The sequence below is a fragment of the Crotalus tigris genome, unplaced genomic scaffold (assembly GCF_016545835.1).
Source record: "Crotalus tigris isolate CLP2741 ecotype Arizona unplaced genomic scaffold, ASM1654583v1 scf7180000017550.10884619, whole genome shotgun sequence".
Lineage (NCBI taxonomy): Eukaryota > Metazoa > Chordata > Lepidosauria > Squamata > Viperidae > Crotalus > Crotalus tigris.
The window spans coordinates 4,050,288-4,071,135 of NW_024096468.1; the positions used below are offsets into that span (position 1 = coordinate 4,050,288).

General features: G+C 36.2%; 1 protein-coding gene across 3 annotated transcripts in view; it reads right to left on the minus strand.

Moving 5' to 3' along the window:
* Positions 1-20,848, minus strand: part of PIK3C2B (phosphatidylinositol-4-phosphate 3-kinase catalytic subunit type 2 beta) — a 95,350-nt gene that overhangs the window by 53,115 nt on the left and 21,387 nt on the right. The window contains exons 2-6 of one of the 3 annotated variants that reach the window (XM_039340898.1): positions 15,978-16,987; positions 13,466-13,566; positions 12,264-12,418; positions 10,265-10,385; positions 536-647 (exon numbers count right to left, since the gene is read on the minus strand). In XM_039340898.1, coding sequence (XP_039196832.1) covers positions 536-647; positions 10,265-10,385; positions 12,264-12,418; positions 13,466-13,566; positions 15,978-16,901 — 1,413 coding nt within the window. In that variant the 5' untranslated portion in view covers positions 16,902-16,987. Of the gene's footprint in view, positions 1-535; positions 648-10,264; positions 10,386-12,263; positions 12,419-13,465; positions 13,567-14,932; positions 15,058-15,977; positions 16,988-20,848 lie in introns of those variants that run through there. The other 2 variants (XM_039340915.1, XM_039340906.1) reach the window with 2 other exon arrangements.

Below are 20,848 nucleotides of genomic sequence, written 5' to 3' on the forward strand. Positions count from 1 at the left end.
TATCTGGGTCATTGGGGGGGGGGGATATTTGCTAAGATATATGTTAAGACTCACAGACAATTAGCATAGTTCTTTTGGGATATATTTTATTAAAAGGAGGGATTATATTTTTGGTACTGAATACCAGCAGTAAAATCTCAGATGCCTTTAAGGACCACAACAAAGATTCTTAGACTCTAGAGAGTATGTTGTCACCCTCTAGTATTAGACATATGCTGAATCTTACTATTCCTCATTAAGAATAAGTAAGGTTACAGTCCTGAACTAAAGATTTATAGCTAGACAAGAATAGTGGCAAATGCTGCCCCATTGACAATTATAGATTAAAATAATTCAAACAAACATTAATATTAAAAATAATATAAAGTGTTAAGTTTAAGTAAAGACCTTTTCTAGCCCTCAACATCTAAGAACTGTTTTTCTACCAAACATGCTCTTACATTATGTTAATGGGAATACTGTAAGTATTTCATCTGAATTAGAACTGGCTAAGAAGCAACAATTTTGTTTCCATGTTTCAAAGCCAGACATTTACCGTCCTAGCCAGATCAATGCGAACAGCCTTCCTCTTCATCAGTTGCAATCGGATATCTATGTCAAACTTTCTGCAGTGTTGAATATATTCATGATTTCCCAGTGGCTGTTTGCTGGAATGATAAAAAAATAAATATAGAAAATGTAAGTAAAGAATTTTTTTCTTTGTATATTACTGAGATTATTCCACTAGTGAAGATTTCTAAAACTCCTATTAACCAGGTATATAGTGGCCTACAGATAAGTGTCAGATACAAGTCAAAATACCATTGTGCAAATTTTGACATGAATTATGTAAAGTAACTTCTAACTGCAATGGAACACAACTGAAACAAATTACATAATCCATGTTGCTTCTGCAATGATATATACACATACACAGAGTTTTCCATTGTCTAGTGTAAAACATAGCAGTTAAAACTTGTGCCTCTTAAAAAGGAAAGATAGTTGATTTAATTTTTGTAGTACGTGATTTAAAATAAAGAAAAAAAACCCCTAACCTGACAGAAAAAGGAACATGAAACCAAAGATGGCTATACCACAATTTCCCTGACACTTGTATCTACTAAAATAATTTGAGATTTAGATGCTTCTGCTAAAACCAAATGTTATGAAGTCCTGGAAACAACATTTGGGTTTCTGCTTGCATTAGAATGAAGCCTAGGAATAGAAGGTTCAATACAACACCCTACTGTTCTACTGACCTACATTCAAGATCAGACCAAGTCATTTTGCTCTCTAAGGGAGAGGACAAGAACAGGAATAAGATACCTCCTTTGTACAGAAATCACAGAATTTGCAAATAATAAAGCCATTCCTCTGCTCTGAGTTATCAAAGACATCAGGTTAATTTAGAAGGCCTGGTACAGGCTATGTGGCCTATTTAGTTTTTCTTCCAGAAAAAATGAATGCTTGGGAGGGCTCAGGAAGAAAGGGGCTGTCACCTTATAGTCGCTGTAACAGGACATCTGGCCCTTTTACCTCCTAGTCTAAAAGGAAAAGTTAGTACTTATCTCTCTCCACCCTACATCCTGGCCTGCCCATCCAGCACAGCTGTCATTACAAAAAAGTGATTGTCACGGGTGGGGGGGGGGAAAAAAGAGAGGGTGTGTTGCTTCTAAAGGGGAGAAAGAAAAGCAAAATAAAACAAAAGTCTGGGAAAAGAAGATTTTTAAAAAGTCAGATGTGCTACCAGAATAGTATTTTATTTCAAGGAAGTGCTACAACAGACTTGTAAGAGACATTCATTTGATACACTGGTAACATTTAATTCACATATACTAATTGCTTCAAAAGATAATTTTTAAATTTTAATCACATAGTATGCTCCTCTGTTCTTGGACATAGTGAATTAGGACTCAACTAATTATTAGATATGTAATTCTGGACTGCCCATCTATTATCCAAAGGCTGGAAAGGAGGCACCAGGGGCTTTTGGTCCTTTCTCCTTGCCTTGCTCCACTGCTACTTCGCCCCACAATCATTTTGCATCCCACAGAAGCAAGGAGATAGTCTATTGTAAGGTCATCCAAACATGTACTCCCTGGGTGGTTTTTGATCATTTTGGGAAGTGAGAAAGAATTGCTTTGGCCCATCGATAATAAAGGACAAAAGTGTTTTAGCATATGCTTTTTCATAAAGAATATGAATTTATTTCCTTGTTTATTTATTTATCCAATTTCAAGGAAAACTGATGGGAAGTCCAAAACTGCATCTTTAGACCAGCTGTAATAAAAGGGGCTCCCAAAGGGCAGGGTAAAATCATCAAATATAAGAGGTAATATCAAAGACTTCCTGCCAGAGATTCAGGATAAATGTTGCTACTTAGAGCAGGCCAAATAACAAGATAGCTGAGGAAATCTATCTGCTATTAGGTAGATTTATACATTCCAAATTCTAAGCTCTTTCCCAATTATGCAAATACAGGTAGTCCTCAAGTTACAACTGGTCATTTAACTACCATTCAAAGTTACATTGGACTTTTATAACCCATTCTTGAAGTTATGACTTCCACCTTCCCTCCCCCATGGTCACGTGTTTGTAGTTTGGGCACTTGGTAATTGCCTCACATTTATGACTTGCTGCAGTGTTCTGTGATCATGTGTTCTGCTCTTTGTGACATTTTTTGCCATTTTCTGGCAGAAAATGCCTATTGGATATGCTCGATTTGTTTAACAACCACATAATCTTGGTACTAAACTGCTTTGAAATTCATCAAATTTGATACTCAATGTATTTTGATGTGAAAATTTTGTCCCAGTACTCATAGTTTATTTGATAGTTGACACACAAGTTAGAACTTGTCAGTTATTTTGTGACTCACTACATTATTCCTTATGGGAAAAATGTGTTTGGTACTCATCATTTTTGGTATTCATTGCACTTCCCAAAACCAATCAACTATGAGTTCTGAGGTACCACAGTAATTCACTTAATGACTGTGGTGACTTGCTTACAAAAATGTTCATAAATCGTGTCTGGTCACATGGTGCCTCAAGGTAGGAGCACAATGACTTATAACTGAAATTCCAAGCTCATTTATGGTTGTAAGTCAAGGACAATCTTTAATTAGCAGCAAATCAATTTCAAATCTAGTTTAGTCTCATGAATTTGCTTTTTAATAATAATGGGGAAAATGATGAGGTCTAGAATCTGATAGGAAGCATTTGTATATATTACAACATCTATTTTTACATATACCATTGCTTTTAATACTAACATTGGAATGCATAAGACAAAAATTATCCATCAGAGGCCAACTGAATTATTAGCTTTCTCTATAGGGGCACAATCTTAACAAAAAAAGTAAAAGATGCAAGATATGTACATTTAAACCACCACACTTTTAGTCTTGCAGGTAACAAACAAACAAAACACAAAAACAAGCAAGACACTGAAAAAAGTACATTAAAATAATTAACACATATAAACATACACAATATACATATATGTATATTTTGGAGTTTTGTATTTTAACTTTTTGTTTTTGAATAAAATAAAAAAAGTATTGCAGGTGAGAACTTAGTAGCTAAGAGAAACTTCAAATATTGTGATAAATCTGGATTTTCAACTGAATCAAGATCAGGAAGAAGCTTTCCTTGTATTTCCAAGAAGAACAAGATATGCAGTTTGACTTGTATTTTAGGGAAACTTCACTCCTACATGTTGGGCTATGCAGAATGCTAACTGGGTAGTTCTTGTGGAAAAAAAGAATGACAAGTAATTTAAGCAGCATTACAGGGTTGTGAATTATGACAGTTACATAGATTTATGGAAACAGGCATGATGTCTGAGTTACGATGTCCCCATTACGATGTCTTACCATATCTATCCCTTTTTTCTTTTCCTCACTAACAAAATATTTGCTTAAAAGCTGGTGAAGAAAGTTGTCAATTTCCCAGGGTTCTCCTCAAATGTTTCCAAAAGACATTTTATAAAAACAAAACAGAATACAACGTCCTTTGTTTAAAACATTTTCAGAACAACACTCTCATTTTATCTTTCAATATTGCTGTTATGGATTTTGTAAAATGAGGGTAACATTTTTTACATGCACAAAGCATTCTTCCCTTTCGTCTGTGTTCGTCATTGACATACTCTATATGCAACAGCATTTCTGCTTTGAGGATAAAAACAATTTATTGGTAATTGCTGAGTAAGCAAAAGAAGCCACAAAATTGTTGCTTAAGCTTTAAGCCAAAACTGCAGCAAAGTTATCCCAGGGACAGCTGTCTGAAAGAAGAGGTCAGCTATTCAGAAAATTAGTTTATGGACAAAGCCTTGTATCCGTCTATATACCTGGTGTATATTATGTAGATCTAGCTGGGCTCAGGGGGTAGTGGGTGCCTCTCCTCCAAGGTTGGGATGGGGGTGGGTAGGAGGGTTGCTATTGGGTTTTTTTTGGGGGGGGGAGACTGAGAGTTGTTTAGGGTGCTCCCCTGCAGATAGCCAGGTGTGAGTAATATTGTGTCCTATGAGGGTTGCCTGGCAGCCCAGTTCAGGGCAACCCAATCTCCACTGGGTGAGGAAGACCTGGGAGAGCACTTGCAGGATTGCTGGGAAGACTATTCTTAACACCTGGTGAATAAAATCATTTGAATTCACTCCAAAATATTTGTGCTATAATTTGCCTTTGGTTTCAGTGTTGCCATCAACACCATACATTATTGTAACAAGCGAACAAAAAAAACCTATTATACAGGCTGAAATACAAGAAGGGCAAGGATCATTTAGAGCTGAGATGGATTGCTTTTTACCAGCCAAGTGCCAGTCTTTTAAAATTATTCTTTTATTATCAGTATTTGAGAGGGTATTTATAGTGAGTGTAAGTTAGGGGGCCTTCTTTCCTTCCCATTATTGGAAAGAATCTGTACATTCCAAACCACCTCCCTTTCTTGTCCTATTAAATTTACTTGACATTTAGCATAACTTTTTCCCATTGTTTTATATTATTTCCTGCCAAAAATCAGCAGGAAATTCTGCCTCTGATAATTTCTAATGAATTTGCAGCAGCAGGATCTACCAGGATGTGGGAACTATAGTTTCAGGGGTCACATGACAGTGAAGATTTCCTTTCGTTCACTCTTTCCTATACATTTCTGTGACAATGACAGAGAGGCTACATGACATTGCTCTGGTTAAAGAAAATGCTTAACATGCATTTCTCCATGAGGTGAGCAAATATTCTATCACCAGAATACTTACTCACCCTGCTCTACAGCAAGAAGAGAAATATTTGTTTGTGTCTTATTGTTGCTGCCTTATTTGTTTTCATACAATGAACCATAATATTTTACTAAATCGCTACTAAACAGCTACATGAATCTGATGGGTGAAGTTTTCCAGCAATATGGGATGCATTATCATTAGTATGCTAATCATAAATGACTTTATATTACCCCTTGGGCTCTAGGGGAAAGGTTATTGGACATTGGAGACTCCCAGGATCTGGATGCGAGAGACCTGACTGAAGCCGAGTTCCCACACTACAGGCATTACTTGTCTACTGAGGTCTTCCATCAATACAAGTGTTAGCTAGGGGCAGGCAGAAATTGCCCCTGATAGAGCAAATTCATGACTTTTGGAGCTTTCTAGATTCATGGTTCTGATTGCTATAGGTAGGAACTGTGACTTTCAGTTGGCACATTAGTTGCACCATTACAAGGAGCAAGAACATCTTCTAACAGAAACTCATGCTTTAATTACCATCCAATAAGATTGCCCTTATGCTAGCTGGAAACATCTGGTTGAAGTCCCTTTGCTACAGACTCTGAACTGGAGACCAATTAGCTTCTAGGCTTAATTTAATCTGCCAGTTTTAACCCTTTATGGCTTGGGCACTAGGTATGACCACCTGGACCAACCAGAGTCAATCCAGCCTATCAGGTCCTCTGGGGAGAAACTGTTCTTATGTCCTACTTTTAGGAGGGAAAGGGAGTTGGACCAAGATTTTCAGCTTCTTAGTACCAGTTCTATGGAACAGCCTCCCGATGGAGATCAGGCTGCCGCCTTCCTGACTGCATTGAGAAAGATGCTGAAAAAAGAACCATTCTGGAGAGCATTCTAAGTACACTGAACCATTTCAATGGCATTTTTGACCTCTGTTATTACTGAGCTGCTATTTTATCATTATGTTCTTTTCATTTTATGCTGATATTATTCCTACTGTGGATCCTTTAAGCACTTTTTCTATGCTGTGTTAATCCTTAAGAGTCATTTGACTGTGACAAGATAGAAATGTTGTAATACAGAAATAAATAATGGGTTGACCCACATCATAGGGCTGATTATCACTACAGTCCCAACTCTCATCTAAGCAGGTTAACACAGCTTTAGGGTGAAAGGCATGTGAATCACTGCTGTTATCTACTGTCAGCTTTGCTAATCCTTCTCCAGGTTACATTAGGCAGTGAGAACAAAATTAAAGCTAAGCAAAACATTCTAGGAGAACAGCTTAGGAAAAACATGTTTTCTAAGGATCATTTGGGGCACTGTTAATAGAACAGGGCATTTGTATACCAGCTCATCAAAACTATTTCCATGTGGATGGAGGGGCAACAAGGAACTTCTGCTCTCTTCATCCGGCACTCAGTGTCTTGCCAAGGAGGCGGATGTGTGGCAGGGCAGAGAAGGGGCAAGACATTTCAATGTGTGTATGCACACACAACGGTGTAAGAGTAGCTTTTACAGGCTATGCATACATAGCTTTGACTGACTGTTTAGTCTCCCTAAAAAACACTGAGCATTTGTACATTTATTAGTATTCAAGGAACACCCACAAAGCACAGATTAATGTGCTTGACCTTCAAAACAGGGACAATAAATGTCAGTGTACAGCCAACATGGTTTAGTTTTCAAATGCAAAAGCTGCTGCTTTTTTCTCTTTTGACAGAGGCATAAGACACCACACATGGGAAGGATTGTGTGAGGTGGTGTTTAGGCAGAAAAGAAAGACAGAAGGATATCTTCCCTGCAGGCTAACAAAGCTGTCCTTGTATACAAGCATGATAGACAGCAGTTTCCCTTGCATTAAGCAGAGGAAAAAGTATCAACTGTCTTATACGAAAATCACAATTTAGCAAGTGAATAACAGGTTGTATATTACCATTTGTAAAATAGGAAGCAAAATTCACTGTTCAAATTGCCACTGGTAATGGATGCATCTCATCATTACTTGCATATCTGAGTAAAATAAACAGCTTCCTCTAGCTGGGACTAAAAAAGGTTATTTTAAACCACTTCTCCCTAATCTGGTACTCTGCTTCATTGAAGTGCATTTTCCATTACTCTCAGGCATGATTATTGGCCAGGCTGACCGGAAGATGGGGTTTGTAGTTCACCATAGCACAAAACATCAAACTAAAAAAGGCTAGTCTAGGAAGAATGAATTAGAGTTCCAAATTTGCAAGGAAGGAAAGAATAAAATATCAGAGTAAGAATAGTAAGGGAGAATGCTATGATCAGACAGACATTATATGTGGGAAGGATCCAAGAACCATTTAAAGCAGAGATTTGGACTTAAGCTGATCTCTTTAGTCCCAGCCTAATGTACTGTCATCTAATGGCTTCTGCAACAGCAAGAAGATGGGCATACAGCAGTACACTTTACAGCCGTTTTCCCCAACTATTGCCTTCCTAAAATGAAGGTAGCACAAATCCTACCATTCTCAGCCAATAAAGCAGATGCTGACTGGGAATTCTGGGAAGCGTAATTTCAACACATCTGGAAGGCATATGTTGGTGAAAGCAGCTTTGCTTCTTTCCCTCCTTTATGATATGGAATCCAATAATAAAACAGGGCTTTTCCTTTCCATAAATACAGTGCCAGATTTTGCTGAAAGGAGAATCAAAACAAAACAAGAGGCGCCGGTGGGTTCTAGGTTGGCAGTGTCATTTTTTTTTCTTCTGCTGCTGCAAATCTCTTGCTTCTGTTTTTAATTAAGTGGTGTTACATAAAAGGAAGAATTTTTTTTGCTTATAGCTTATTACATCTCTACCATTTAAAAATAGTATTTCAAAATCTCAGTAAGAAATCACAGGGAGAGTTTCTATTATTCCTTTGGCTTAAAGTCCAGGACACTCTTCTATTCCTCTACAATAATAATAATAATAGTAGTAGTAGTAAAGTTGGAAGGGACCTTGGAGGTCATCTAGTCCAACCCCCTGCTCGGGCAGGAAACCCTACACCATTTCGAACAAATGGCTGTCCAGTCTCTTCTTAAAAACTTCCAGTGTTGGAGCATTTACTGCTTCTGGAGGCAAGCTGTTCCACTGATTAATTGTTCTCACTGTCAGGAAGTTTCTCCTTAGTTCTAGGTTGCTACTGATGGTACCCATGAGATATTTCCAATACTCAAAATGTGTATTGAAATGTATTAATGCATTAAGTGATTCCCACAGTGATAGACTTGAGATCGCTGAGCCATTTAGGCACACATATGAAGAGAAAGGCAGGCTTTAGTTTGAGTCATGTTGATGGTTGCAGACTTCCACAAGAATGCATTTAAAAAACGGTCACTGTTACCCATAATTGCAGAATTTGGGAGGTTTGTTTCTTTTTAGTGCATATGCTCTCCGTCTCTCTGACGTATTGAATGCTTCTCTCCTAAGACCACTGTGGTTTTAGAGACCATTCCTTAATAAACTGGTCTCAGTAATAATCGGTTTGCTCTTGCCAGGTTGCATATGCAGCCGCTATAACTGGACCACAAGCTCTTAAGTTTAAAACTACAAGGCTACTCTGAACGTCTTAGTGTATAAATGAGTAATTTGTCTGGTTAGAAATACAGCATACCAAGGTCGAGAAAGACTGAAGATCGGTCTAAATGGTCTACTGAATACTAACTCCTAATTAGTTGACTGACAGTTCACCAATCAGGATGTTTATTGATTTTCCCTTGGAAACATATGGCATTTTCATTATTCCATCTACTTTAAAAAAATGACATCATTCCAATGAAATGAAAAAGAAGTGATTTTTGTTGTTCAAAAACAAAATGTAAAAAGAGATATTCATGTCTCCTTTTGATTGACCCAATTTATCAATCAAAACTGGCTAGAAACAAAACTAAGAAACCCAAAAAAAATAAAAATTGAGTAGTTCTCAGCTTGCACAGCAGCATCATTAACTATCCCTTGACTATCTTTTTCAATGGACATGTAAAAAAACAGAATAGCCCCAGTTTTTAGCTATAATTATTTGATTGCAAAAAAAGGAATTTATAGATTTCCCACATATTACAAAAAAGTCCAGTTGCCTTTTAGCAAAAGCACCTTTGGAACAACTGTGACCTGGATAAGAATCTCCATAGACATCCCACATATTACAGTTGCTCAAATTTTAAAGTATAAACTGAAGGTGGATTTTTTTTCAAGCAACTTATTTGACTCATACATTAATGTGTTTAAGCATCAGTGCTGTCATAGCATCTCTTGAAATAGCTCTCCTACTAAGCCTGCATTTCCTAAACTGAGCATTAATTGTATTTTCCAAAGCCAACCAATATCTCTTGTAAACCAAATCATTTTAGAAAATGCAAACTTAAATATCCTCAACACAACTCTACCGATGCTAAAATAATTCCAGAGTATTCTAGGAGTATTCAGCATGGAAGCTGTGTAATTTGGATTAATGTCATGGAAACACTGATGTATTTATTTAACAAATTCAAATCATAGCTTTTCTATAATATGTGGTGAACTTTTAGTCTTCAGAAGTCTAACACATGATTTTGTGGGTTTATGCTAAGTGACTTAAGTAATATCTCCCCATCCTGAGATACTCCACACTTCTCATCTGGGATTCTGTCCACTTAACGATCTGCAAGATTGCTTAACAACTGTAACAGGGAATGCCAGTCCTCAAGTGAAGCAGTCAATGAAATCTTGCTTAATGACTGCTTTGCTCAAACACCAAGATTCCGTGGCTGTTAATCAAGGACCAGCTGCATAACAATATAAAAACTGTCTTCATTACTGTTACTTTGGCATAGTTATAATCAGATGATGTTAAAAGACACTATAAACAATTAGTATGGAAATGACAGTTACAAAGACAGTTAAAGCAGCAATCCTTGTCATGTTAATTCTTCACTGTTCACTGGTTAAAGCATAAAAATGACAATGAAGACAAAACAGAAACAAAAACAATCAGGCCAATGACAATATTTCATATGTCTATTCAAAACCAAATTCCACTGATTAGAACCTAAGTTTTTATAGTACCACTCACTTTTGGAGGAATTCCTCTACACCACATATTTTGAGAACAAAATCATCTACATCAATGTCACATAATTCATCGTGAGTATAACACAAGGTCTGGTATATGAGTAAGTCCACTGTGGAGGAACCTGCAAGGATAGGTAAGAGGGAGGAAAGGAAAGAGCAGTCAGCATAATGATTTCCAAGGCAAAAATTCCATGGAATTCCTCATATCTATCATCCCCTTTTAGACATAATTATTCCACTTGTTTCATTTCTTCTGTGAAGAATTCATGCCATTTCCATCATGGGAATGCAAACTGACATCAATAAACCATATAAAAAAGATCAAATAAATCTGTCCTTGAGTCAGCCATGGTTACCTATCTATGCTTTCTTGGCAATATTATGGAAATAGTTCTAACCAACAGCCTGGAATTTCCAAGTGGCTCTCAATCCAAATACTAACCAGGACTAACCTGGCTTGTTTAGATCAACCAAGATCAGGTAGATGTTACTGTTTACCAAAGCAACAAAGCATCCATTCCTTGAAACTGATATAGTATCCAACTAAAGATACTACCTACATTTATTTTATATTCTTTTTAGTGGAATCATGATTGTAGTCAAACGATCAGAGTATCCAAGACAATAAAAAAGTATAAATTCTAAAAAGTAGAATAATAAAAAAATAATTTGTATGTAGTTTTCTGTAGAGACAGTTATTCTAGTATGTTTCAGAGATTTCAGACTTTAATTCCCATTATTTGTGGCTGTTGTGCTGTATGCTAATTACAGAAGTTATAATTGTAGGTGTGCATGGTATGAACAATAGGAGATATGTGATGAATGGTTATAATTCATTATATCTAAATAGTGTCATCTTGGGAGAGCCTGGCATAAATCTTTAAAGTATAAATTAGGATCTTACAAAAGGTCACAGACTTAAAAAACAGATTTCAGCAGTTAAATTACATTTTTTCCTGAAAAAAAAAAATAAAGGAAAAGAGGAAGAGGGGTAGTTTGATGAGGCAAGAGACACCAAATAGTCAAATCTGTCCAATTTATAAATATAAGTATTCTATGCTAGTTTGACACTTAATTGAAAGCTGGAAATTTTGGCATGGTCCTAACAACAATTTCCCTCTGGCAAAAAACAAACAAACAAACAAACAAAAACAAAACAAAACAAAACAAAACAAAACAGTGCTCCCAGAAGATAAGGTATGAATCATAAACTAACATGTCTGCAGGATAAAAATATCCTAAGAAATTCAGAAAGAAAATAAAACACATTTACATTATGAAATGGAAATGGATCCCATTTCATCAGATGTAATTCAGTTAGTAATCTTGCCTTAAAAAGATGAAAATTATTGCCCTAGAAAAGTCTGAAATATAGGGATCACCAAAGAAGAACAAAGAATCACATTTCAAGTAGAACTGGTTTTATTGGAAAACATGGCTCTTCATATTTAGAGAACGGCTAATTAGTTTATTGAGTTAAAAAGGAAAAAGTATTAGTGCAGGACTAAGTCAGAGATTCATCCAACTACATATCCTCCAAATAAAATATATAGTGTACTATCCAGGGTGCAAGAATCAGAGTAAATGTCTCTCCATACAGCACACTAATGCTATCAGGCCAAAACCTCCAAATGAATGAATTAGGAAAGCCAAATAATAACTTATAAAAACATTAGACTTTGGGTTATTGAAAAGAAAAATAATATTTGTTGTAAAAATCTACCCTCAGCAATTTCAAATTAAATACTATAATAGTATCAGTAAATAAAGTATACTTTAATGTGCAGATACTTTGTAATTAACAAAAAAACTGGGTTTTTTTAGCTTAACCAGATCAATCTAAAGTAATTGTACAAGTCCTGGCTTCATTAAACAAAAGAATAATATGAATAAATACAAATCTGTGGAAGCATGGTAAAGGCTATGATTCATGATACATAAATTCATGTTCACTACTGGCACAGACTGAAGAAAATTCCTACTACAAGCCAAAAACTTACAATCACAAGTGAATGTGAGAGGTTCTTGTAGGCTATCATAAACTACGGTCACCTTCAAGCTAACCCCATGGCCAAGATGTTCAGGGCTTAGATTGACAGTGCTCCAGACATAACCTGTGAGGGAGTAATCCTTGGTACCAAAGCCAGATCTCAATCTGTGGACAAGACGAAATGGGTACAATTAGCATATATACTACTATAATGAATATAACTATGTGCCATGCTGATAGGCTTTTATGTTTTTTCATAATTTTAAAATATCTGCATTTAATTTTCTCATTTGTTCCACATTTTTAATTCAAGCCATGATATTAAGACTTTGCTAAATTGGGTTTTCACATTTGTTCATTTCATCTTTTCTAAGATACTATATATTTGTGTTAACACCCAATCTGAGATTCCCATCTAAATGCACCATACATTTCCAATGCACCATGGAATCACATAAATGTGTGTATGGCCTGGAAATGGGTTAGTCCTTAAACACTGAAAGTATGTGACTCAAAATATTGGGACAATATTCTTATTTCCACAAATACTCAATTGAGGATCCCCAGAGAGCACTGCCATTGGTTAGTGCTAATGTAGACTCTGTTGGTGCTAATTTAGATAAGGTGTTAGTTTTAAACATGCTGAAAAAGAATGACAAACACCATGGAGAGAAAAATGGTTACAATTTGCAAAAGGATAGCAAAAGAGAAAGATTTTCATGCAGGTAGAGCAAGTGTCTATCAAAGATAATAGCTTGACTTCCTTCTGAAAACAGTGTCTCCCTTAGACTAAAACTACAGAATGAAGCTCCACCAGATTGAACTATTATGGTAACACACTGAATTTTACTTGTGACATTCCTCAGTTCCTTGATTTAAAGAATATGGACAAATGCCTTCTCTCCTCTATCACTTCTACATGACTGAGAATTATGGCAGGAATCAGAATCTTCCCTAGGTTCATCCAATCACTTGCAGGTTAAGACACTGCTCAGTGAAGCAGTTGCTTAAATACAAAGCAACATAATCTTTAAACCAAAATCCCCTAAGCATCAAGAATTAAGCAATAAATTGGTCTACATGGTTAGGTTATATGGACAGATAGAGAAAATCACACACAAGCATAATTTGATTGCAGAAGAAATGTTAGGCAGAGAAAAGCTAAGGAAAGGCACTATGTGGCATTATTTTCTATCATAGGCTGGTACTCACACATCAAGCATATGGCAGAATGCAGCAACCTCTTCATCTTTCTCCTCAGACACCTCAAATAGTTCATAACCATTCGACACGGGATAATGCCGAGAAGTGCCCTGATTCCAAAAGTGGATGGGGAGTGGAGAGAAATAAATGAAATACCACCATCAATTAAATAAAATTTTGAATATGTATTTCTCACCCCATGTGCATCTAAAGCATTTATTTTAGAGAGCAGTTAAAGATATACCAAGGAATATGGCAGGAGCAACTTTTGGCTTTGTTTTATATATAACATAAACACAATTATTTCTCTTTATCTTAACAAAGGTCTTATTAGGCTGTAAAAGTTTTTGCCATTTTTTTACTGGCTTACAAATTGTGAGGACCAGAGAATTACTATGGACTGGTCCAATATATAGTCAGGAAATGACTTGACTTTAGGCTTTATTATTTATTTATTTATTTTTATCCAACCTTTATTATTTTTATAAATAGCTGAAGGCAGTAGACATACTTAATACTCCTTCCTCATCCTATTTCCCCACAACAATAATTGTGTGAGGTGGATTGGGTTGAGAGAGAGTGACTGGCCCAAAGTCACTCACCCAGCTTATAATATATCTGTAGCAAAACTGAAGATATAGAAGGTTTACATTTGTAATGAGTTGTAAGTGCACTGTTTTGTTTTTTTCAATAATGACTACTGCAGAAATAAGATTTTACTATTTACTCTACATCAGAGGTGTCAAACTGTGGGCCCGCAGGCCGGATGCATCATGGCGAAATCTCATTGTTGGCAATGGAAAAAAAGTCACGATACGTCATGACACGTCACGTGATGTTGCGAGTTTGACACCCCTGCTCTACATGGTATAAGGCTTGAATTTCAACTCAAAATTCTCTTTCAGATATGTTGGCTGAGAATTGTTGCAGATACATATACAAGTTCTGTTCTTCAGTCTGCAATTACTTCTGAATAAACATACCATGATTGTTTTTTATAGATTAAATAAAGATTGCACATGATATCCAACATAGGTATTACCTTTGCATTTTCAGACTCCTTCCAGATATATAAGTGGTGGGGCAGAGTACACTGTGTAACTTTTAAACTAAAAAAAAAAAAAAAAAACCTTCCCAAACCTCATAATACTGTAACTAAAAGCCCAGCCAAGGAGAAAAATGGTTAAAGAAGGATTCTCAAAATATTTCATTTTGTTCCTCATTCCCAAATGTCACAATTGGATGAGAGGGAAGTAGGGATAGAAACACTTTGAATGCCAAGCTCAACCAAATGGAATGCACACATGGACCCATTCACTTCTTCAAAACAAACAAAAGATCCACTGTCAGAACAATTAACCCATTAAATAGACAGAAATGTGGGGAGGTGGTCACAGAACACAATAGGCATTCATGGCAGTCTTAATGTTCTTTTGCAATTACTTTCTGGCACATCAAAATTAGAGAATGACTTACGTGATCTTTGCAAGCTTCTGCCATTTTTAGATGCACAGAAAGTTAATCCCCAACAGTTTAGAGAAGTTGTTTGTACTTATATCCTTTATGTTTCAAAGGTATTTTTCATTTTATATTCAAAAATATGACACTGTCCACTCACGATCCCAGATGAACTGGTAAAAATACTGCCCATGACTCATGGCTAAAGAATTTTTTTTCCTATTCCTCAGAATGCTGCTGTAACATACTTATTAAAAGTAGTGAAAAGAAAAGGCTGGCATATATTGTACACAGTATTCCTGATACTTGTGTGCTAATATGGTAGCAATTTAAATATATTCTATTTCTAAAATATCAGACTGTTACGTATGTTTTGTAGTTTTGGAAATAGTAAACAGCCAGGACAGACTTCTCTTTTGACAGCATTTTAACTGGACATTGCCTTTCCTCGGAGTGCCACTGTCTGGATCATATAAATAGGTTCACTGACATATATGGTCCTTCCCTTCCAAGGGAAACAGTTAAGGCCGCTGACATATATTATGTCAAGCTTTGGTGCAGCAAAACATACAAGTGGGAAGTGAATTCCAGAACCAACATTTAGACTGGAATAAGGAACTTAAATTATTGTTTCAGTAGAGTCCTGGTGAACTACCTTGTATGGCTCTACAGGGCAATTTTGTCTATTTTCAATTGTATATTCTAGATTGCCAAATGTTGGAGCTGGAAGAGAGTCTCTTTAATTTGACATTACCTGGTAGAATTGCAGTTGGCTTGGATGATTTATTGGAACAAATATTTTGTTCATACCCTAAGAACTGATGTAGAAATACTATAAATTATGAGTCATTCATGATACAACTCCCGTGGATTGATTTAGAAGACTAAAATAGTTTTAAAAATATTTCTTTTATTACTCCCCCCAAAAAGAACTGAATATCCATACTTAAAGCATAGATATATAGAACATTAAGAAGGTTATGTGATGCTCTCAACCATATTCTAGCAGAAGGACTCAGACTCCCTAAACACACATCTTTTTGTTTACATGAAATGGTCTTACTGGATCTGCTGATATCCTCCGGTTCTTGTTGAGAGCAGCATTCTTCCACCCACCAGATCTGGAGACGTAAGTCCTGGGAGGGACTTGAGGAGGCATGGTCTTGCTACGAGCAACTGGCTTCCCACTACTTTCTTTCTCAAAAATGCTTCTACCTTCCTTCCAACTCCAAGTGGCTTCTCTCAGAAGATCAGTATCATAAGTGGACTTGAGGTTGAGTCGGGTGATAGCATCATTGATGCCATCATAATCTACTGTGCTATACTGGTCTTCCTCCGAGATTCTACAACCTAACAATTTTCCATCAGCTTTCTCATGAGATGAGGAGAACATGTTGATATTATTCGTTTGGGGTCCTTTGAGGGAATCTTGATTTGCTTCAGAGGTGTTCCAGATGGTAATGCGAGGTGGCAGTGGGGGAGGAGAAAGCTTCTTGGGTGACCTACCACCATTGCTGTGCTGGCAGGGTGTACTATTGAGGGGATCATTGAGGAAGTCTCTCCCTGTGCTTTCAAAGATGTACAAATAGTCACTAGACAGAGGATTTTTCAACCAAGGTTGACTTTCTGCTTCAGGCATCAATCTGGATGAGGTAGTGTTGTTGGTCCCCAAAGCTCTTGAAACTTCTTGGTCAGAGAGCGCATTATAGTTGAGAGTTGAGTCTGAGCCAGAGAGGCCTCGCATGACCTTAATATTACGGCAGTCATTCCTTACAGCAGGTATGTTGTAATCCAGAATGGGATCATCCCAAGAAATTAGAGGTTGATCAGTGTTTTGCTTTGCCTGGTTCTCCTCCTTGTCTTGTCTCAGACGGGACAGGGCATCATACTCCATCTGCAGGGCTTCTGCAAGAGCCAGCTCCTTACGGCTAATCCCCACAGACTCCAAAGATTGCCAGTGCTCTCCATTTCCTCTGGTTGCAGACATCTCTTGGAAGACAAATGCTGAAACCAGGGACTACTGGATGCTCAATTCAGGTTTTAGGAACAAAGGCATGCTGTGCCACAAGCCACCTGCAAGTGAAGAGACCAGAAGAACATGGCAATAAGAGTGAATTTCATTAATATCTATCTGCATTACTGAAAGGTTTTCATATGTTTGATTAGCACTGGAGAAAACATGCTGTTATGGCTATCACAATCACCATTACCTCAGCTGAAAACTGAAACAGTCAACAAATATTTACCCTCCTAGGAAACCAATCCTGAATTATTATCTTCACGTTCAGTAATTCATCAAGTAATTCAGGTTTATAGGTTTTTCCTGCAGAATATGATAAGGTATGTGATCCCAAGATATAGTAGACATTTAGGTGCTTACTATCAAGACAAAAAAAGCTTAGAAGTATTTATTGATTCAACCATAGATGAATTTAACAGTAAGCAAAGTAGTTTGCACATTCAGATTAACATTGTAGATGGCTACATCCATAGAAGACAAGAAAAGGACCTATTAAAAATATTTTAGCAGGACATGACTACAGTGGCACCATCTCTTTATATTTCCAGAGTTCAGAGACATATTTTTTCTGATATAGAGCACAAAAATAGTCACCATAACATATACTTCAATCTCTATGAATTGGTCTAATCTTCTCTTAAAAGATTTTCAAGTTGCTATCATATCTTGAAAAACTGAATACCATAATTTAACTTTATGCTGTTTGAATAAATATTATATGCTTGAAACCATAAATCACCAATTCATTTTTCCCATTTTTACCAAAATGTCCATAAGAGTTTTCTAGTCTTTTATGAAAATACTTATTGCTTTATTCCTGATCAAAAAGATCAACTCTGCCATTTCTGCAGATTCCACTATCTTCACAATCTACTCCATTGTGTATATTTCAATATTCTTTCCATTTTTGTGCATATAATAGTCTCACTGCAATTACCATATACAAAACCAATATCCCCTAAGTCTTTTCTAATTGACTATTCATAAATCCAATAAAAACAGTTGTTTTCATCTGAATATTAATCTTTAAAATTATTTGCATCATGATGTGTATTTGTATCCATTTTTTATTTTTTTGCAAGTCCACTATGCAAGTCTCTTCATGTTTTACATATTTCCAAGCACCTTTATATATTTTAGATAATTTCTATAGTCATAGGTACCAATGATGTAAATGTTCTCTCTTAAATTGGAACACAATATGAATTTCACTCCTCTAACATTGATCTATAAATTATGACCAAATTCTTAGCCAATTTTATCATGTACTTTCTAACTTGTTCTTCCATTTCAAATCTCAACAGAAATTTATACATTTTATCAATCACATGTTCATCATCTGTACAATTCTATTTATTTTTTTATCTGTATAAAACTTTCCAGTCATTTCAAGGAAGAATAGAAATTATACACTATAAAAAATGGAATAAAATTCCATTGTAAAACTTGTAAAACTTCAGATCTGCTGTGAGGACTAGCAAAAGCATGTGGTCTCAATCAATATTCTGAAGCCTCAATTTTAGACGTATATATTTTTGTTGTAAATATAAGGAAGTAGGGAACAAGTGTGCACTTTTAACTTCTTTTGCAGACGATAACACTGTAATAAATAGCAGATAAATAAGCACATCTGAAAATGTAAATATATGTATGTGTTGCTCAATTTGTAGTAGTGAAAAATGAGATGAAGTTGTTAAAGCATGTGTTAAAAACACTTTATGGGAAGCCTGGCAAGGATTTAAAGAATTGGTTTGTTTTGCAGGTGTCAATGAAAGTGTTAACTCCTTAGCCTTGTCAAGATATTCCATCAATTTATGCTCTAGGCGCTTAATTAATAATCATAGTTGTTGTGATTAACATAAAAGGAAGGACCCACTTAACATTCTGTTAACACTGTTCTTAGGCAGTAACACAGCAACACATTAACAGCACTCAATTTAGAGGAAAAAAATACCAGCTGGGCAAATGAAGGCAACAAATGCTAAAACATGCACAAAATATGGCAAAGCCAAAGAGAAGTGATGTCCTGTGATATCCTCTAAAACCCATAAAGCAAAGTGAAGTAAGGTGCTGGCTCTACACAAAGCAGAATAACTAAAGCTTACGCCTTAGGAATATATAATAATAATATATATTTAATTAGGTATAATCAAACCATAGAATGATTTATGTGTTTTGGGCTTAAGGGATTATATCAGGGGTGTCAAACTCGCAACGTCATGTGATGTGTTATGACGTAGCGTGACTTTTTTGCCATTGCCGGCAATGGGGTGGGTGCGGTTTTCCTATGATGCATCCGGCCTATGGGCCGGCAGTTTGACACCCCTGGATTATATGAACCAGAAATTATAGTTCATAAACCATGGCTTATGGCTTAGTGTGCTACATAAACCAGGTTTTTGTCTTAATAAACCATGATGAAAACAAGTCATGGTTAGCTTGATGTGTGAAGTCAACAAATAGAACTCACAGGGGCTTAAGAGTTGGAAAGCTTTCCTACAGAATGTCTGAATCATCCTTATTCTTTCTACTGAGTAAAATGGCTAACTCTGTTGCAGTAGGCTTCAGCTGATGAATTAGGAACCAGTACCAAATTGCAGCTGAGGTAAAGTGGGTTGTTATGTCTGCAATATTAGTATCATAAAAATGTAGGGCACAAAATTTTGAATAGGGATCAAATGTGAGATTTAGATTTAAACAATTATACAGTGGAGAATTTTCTTGGTTGTTGAGAGCAGAGGAAAGAAAAAATGTTCCATTGTTCAATAATACAGATAAAATACTTCAGATTCCACCCTTGGCATTTTCAGTTGAATCAATCAGGTATCACTCTATAAAAAAGGTTTCAGAATTGCAACATACAAACAGCTAAAGATACTAAAAAATAAATGTCAGATAGTAAAAATGAAAAAGTAAGATTATGAATGATTACAAAGGTCCATGGCGGCCTATATACAGTTAAAAATCAAAAAGCATAATAGAATAAATGTATATTTTCTGGCAGAGAAATGCCTATAAAATAGACATCTAAAGCCAGTGTGCTCTAGTGGTTAAGGCACCAGGCTAAAGACTGTGAATTCTAGTCCTGCCTTAGGCATAAAAGCCGAATGGGTGACTTTGGGCTTGTCAGCCCATCCATTTCACAGGGTTGTTGGTGTAGGGAAAATAATAGGAGGAACGAAGATGTTTACCACCTTCAGTTATTTCTAAAAATAACAAAGATGGTATAAAAATAAGTATCATGAGAAGGTCCATTCCTGAATGATCACATTAGGCTGGATGGATAAATGGAGCAGATTGGAGAAAGAAATTTACCATGGATGGTCTTTCTTTCAAACAACTGTCATTCTAAGCCTGTGGCGGGCAATCTGTGAGTCCAGGGTAGTGGAAAGAACTGAGTTTCTGTCTGTGACCCCTTCTAGCCTATTCATAGGGTGCTGTTCGACAGGACAATAAGAAAGTAGCCACAATTTGGTTTTATTAAACTGTAGGCTCCATAACTGAATTTATAATATCTTTTCACATCTGTGACTTTAAACCACAAAAAAGTTTTTTTAAAATGTTTTATTCAAATATGGCTGCCCACTTTACACCTAGGACTCTTGGTGGCATAAAAAAGTTAAAACCAACAGTTTTGAGAATAACCCATAACACACAAGATAAATTAGAGGTCCTTGGTGCTCTCTGAGTTTGGCTGTTTTCTTGCAGATGTTTCATTATCCAAACTAGAGGGTAGTAGTGTTAGCAAGGAATAGAGTTTGCATAGAGGAAAAAACAGGAATCATCTACAGCATATTGTATAAAGACTACAACAGCCACTATGTTAGACAAACAGAGAGAAGACTAGCAGAACACATCCATGAACACCAACTAGTAGTCAGAAGACACGAAATTAAAGACACTCTTTTAATATC